The following is a 3146-nucleotide window of genomic DNA, read 5'->3' as shown; positions in this document are numbered from 1 at the left end:
TCCAGTCTGGGTGACAGCAGTGAGACTCCAACTCAAAAAAAAAAAAAGGAGAAATGATCTACTTATGGTCACAAAGCTTGTATGAGAGAAAGCTGGGATTTGAACCCACGAAGTTGCCTACACCGTGTCCCTAAATATTCCACTATGCAGTGCCTGGCTCATCTCCACTGGCCCATGTGTTTGGTGAGTGGGCTGCCTTTGGGCCTGGAGCCGGGCGCTGCATCCCTCACCTCAGGCTGTCAGAGAAGGCCTCCAGGCCAAACTTGGAGACACAGTAGCCGCCACCATTGGCTGCCAGGCGACCTAGGACGCTGGTGATGTTGATCACCCTGCCCCGGGCTTGTTGCAGCAGAGGCAGCAGGGCGAGGGTGACCCCGATGGGACCCATGGTGTTCACACTCAGCACCCGCTGGAAGTCATCCTGTGTCAGCCATGGTGTGGGCCCGATGACACCAGCCACACCAGCGTTATTCACCAGACCAAAAAGCCCTGTGGGGAGAGGAGGCGCTGGGGCAGCAGAGGCACTCCCACGCCCCGCTTCCTGAAAGCTACTCTCCAACTAGTCCCCCTAACCTCCCACCACCCTGGCAAGGGAGCCCGAGGCCGCTGTGGGGACCAGGAACACCTCGCACCATGTTCCCACAGCCCCACCACACTCACCTGCTTCCCCAACGTGTGTCTCCACCCACTTGGCTGCCTTCTGGACACTCTGGGGGTCGGTGACATCCAGCAGGGTGGTGTGGAGTCTGGAGGAAGCCACCCGCTGCAGGTCTTCCGCCCCCGAGGACGTCAGGCAGCTGGCCAGGACTCGGAAGCCCCTCTGGTCCAGCTGCAGGGCTAGCAGGCGCCCGAAGCCCGAGTCACAGCCGGTGATGAAGATGAAGGCATCGCTGGCGGGCAGGCGCTGCCGGTCCCTGAGCAGCCACAGAGCTGCCCCCAGTAAGGCGCCCAGCAGCAGAGGCAGCCACATAGCTGGAGCCCACGTGGCCTGCAGGGGGCAGTCTAGGCTGGGCGGGAAAACCCGTCCAGTTTACTCAGCTCTGAAGCCCTTACCCTTAAGATCCTTCCAGTTGTCTTTTTTAAAAAATCCAATCTTTCTCTTTTTTTTTTTCATTGAGGAAGTCTTTTACTTTCCCTACTCACTGAAAACTATTGACTTCGTGGTACACATTCTAAAGCATTTCTGATTTGAATATTTTTGTACATTTCGATCGATTATGAAACCTCTTCTAGTGGAAAAAAGAAAAAAAAGATCCTCCCTGGCTGGAAGTGTCTGGTTTGAGCAGATTGGGAAATAATCTGCTTGGCAGATAATTGGCAAACCATGGCTCACTTACACAAAGCAAGATGTGGGCAGATTCTGTTTGTGGCTACCTGAGCCAAAATCAGATGAGCCGGGTCCTGGGTATGGACATGCTGTGTGGGAGCGGAGGTGCCTTCTTCTTGCCATACCGTCTCTGCTGCGACCAGGGGCACCTGAACCCTCGAGATGTAACCTTGGACTTGCTTTTGGAACCAGGTACAGGGCCAAGAGCTCTGTATTTTGGTTCTGGTGGCCATGCGCTTGCTATGTGATGCTGAGTACCTCACTACATCTCTGAACCTGTTTCTTCATCTAACGAATGGGCTGACACCGACCTTGGAGTTGCGGTGTCGATGTGTGAGGAAGCACATCAAAAGCTTAAAGCCTGGAGTCGTCAGTCGTGTAGTCCGGCTGGGCTTCTCCCAGCACCCCAGCTCCCAGCATCCCACTTACCTCCTTGGGGAAGATCGGCAGGACTGCAACCCGGAAGCTTCTCCTTTTGATTTTGTTTGAGAAACTTTGCTCCCGGTCTTGCCAGCCTCCCACACCAGTTACAGCTAAGGCCGAAGTCCGCAGTGGGTGGACGTGGGTGCCAGGAGTATTAAGTGTATGTGTGATGGGTGGGGGGAGGGCCAGGGAGGAGGAGCCAGGGAGGCTGGAGCCTGCTGGCTGAAGCTGGGGCTTGGCAGAGGCCAGATCTGCCCAGGCCCCTCCTTGGCTGTCTTTCTCAGCCTGAGTTCCTGACCACCCATGCCATGGCCTCCTGGAGGAGGAAGCTGTCAAGGACGGCAGCTGTCCCTCTCTGTTGGTGGCCTTGGACCTGTCATTCCTCCCCCTTCTCAGCCCTGAAGTGCCCCCAGGAATTAATCTCCCACCTGGCTCAGACTCATGACACCGCTTAGCGTCAGCCTGGGAGAGGCCACAAGCACGTGGAGAGGCAGAGAGCCAGCGCTGTGGACCAGGCCTGCTCCCCGCCTTACCTCTCCTCTGCAAGAACTGAAGTCCTGAATTAGGAAGCTTGGGGCAGGGGCCACCCGGACCCTCTGCCTACCCAACGCACCTGCGTTAGGCCCACTGGGGAGAAGAGTTGGGACAGTAAAGCTACCTGTCCCTCAGGGGAACTGCCTTTGAACCTTCCACTCCCACCCCCCACACCACAGCTAGTAGTGCCTTCAAACACACCACAGAGAAATGGAGGCTGTGTTTTATTCATGGCCTGCCAGCCTCCTTCCTGCGCCTGTGGGTGAGGTAGGAAGGCTGTGGTGGAGGGGGAGGGAACAGGCTAGGAGGAGGCAGACTGCAGCTGCCCTTTGTAGACATATTCCAGCGCGGTGGCAATAGTGCGCATGTCCAGCTCGATGCTCCGAGCCCAGTTCTCCACATCCCCGATCTCCTGGGAAGGGGGAGAGGAGGGGAAGCCCAGGAATCAGGGTGGGCAGAGCGAGGCTGTGTCTTCCAGCCTGGGGAACTTTTCATCTATCTCCTGGAAAGGGCTTTACTTGGACCCACCGACCGCTTTTCTTTCTTTCTCTGGCTTGACACGGGCTGTAGATGGGGTTTCAGGGACCATCCCACTTCCCTCAACTCCAGGCCTGAGGTGACCCGACCAGAGGCAGCCAATGGGGCCCAGGACGGGAGGGGGATGCAGGGAGTGTGGCCCACCTTGAGCGCCTGGTTGAAGTTCTCCACCATTCCAATCCACTGGCCCGTCTGCTTGGCAAATTGGGCAGCCTGGACCTGCAGGGTCTTCACCTCGTGGTCCAACTTTCTCTGGTTCATGTATGCCTGGGCCACGCCCACATTGAGGTGGTCCACCAAAGCTTCTGTCAGGCAGGTCACCGCA

At 57.2% G+C, this 3146-nt stretch overlaps 2 protein-coding genes across 3 annotated transcripts in view; both read right to left on the bottom strand.

Moving 5' to 3' along the window:
* RDH5 (retinol dehydrogenase 5) overlaps positions 1-2349 on the bottom strand; it is a 5202-nt gene extending 2853 nt beyond the window's left edge. The window contains exons 1-3 of one of the 2 annotated variants that reach the window (XM_008064427.2): positions 1757-2349; positions 661-1007; positions 231-489 (exon numbers count right to left, since the gene is read on the bottom strand). In XM_008064427.2, coding sequence (XP_008062618.1) covers positions 231-489; positions 661-970 — 569 coding nt within the window. In that variant the 5' untranslated portion in view covers positions 971-1007; positions 1757-2349. The remainder of the gene's footprint in view (positions 1-230; positions 490-660; positions 1008-1756) is intronic. The other variant, XM_021715494.1, reaches the window with a different exon arrangement.
* Positions 2350-2489: 140 nt separating this feature from the next.
* LOC103266778 (biogenesis of lysosome-related organelles complex 1 subunit 1) lies at positions 2490-3141 on the bottom strand (the record flags this gene model as incomplete). Its single annotated transcript, XM_008064420.2, has 2 exons — positions 2490-2696; positions 2966-3141. Coding segments are annotated over 2 exons (287 nt in total), but the record flags the coding sequence as incomplete, so codon positions are not given.
* Between the last annotated feature and the right edge of the window lie 5 nt (positions 3142-3146).

The sequence above is a fragment of the Carlito syrichta genome, unplaced genomic scaffold, assembly GCF_000164805.1.
Source record: "Carlito syrichta isolate Samal-C Ts95f unplaced genomic scaffold, Tarsius_syrichta-2.0.1 Scaffold100660, whole genome shotgun sequence".
NCBI classification, from domain to species: domain Eukaryota; kingdom Metazoa; phylum Chordata; class Mammalia; order Primates; family Tarsiidae; genus Carlito; species Carlito syrichta.
This window is presented reverse-complemented; position numbering and strand designations above follow the sequence as displayed.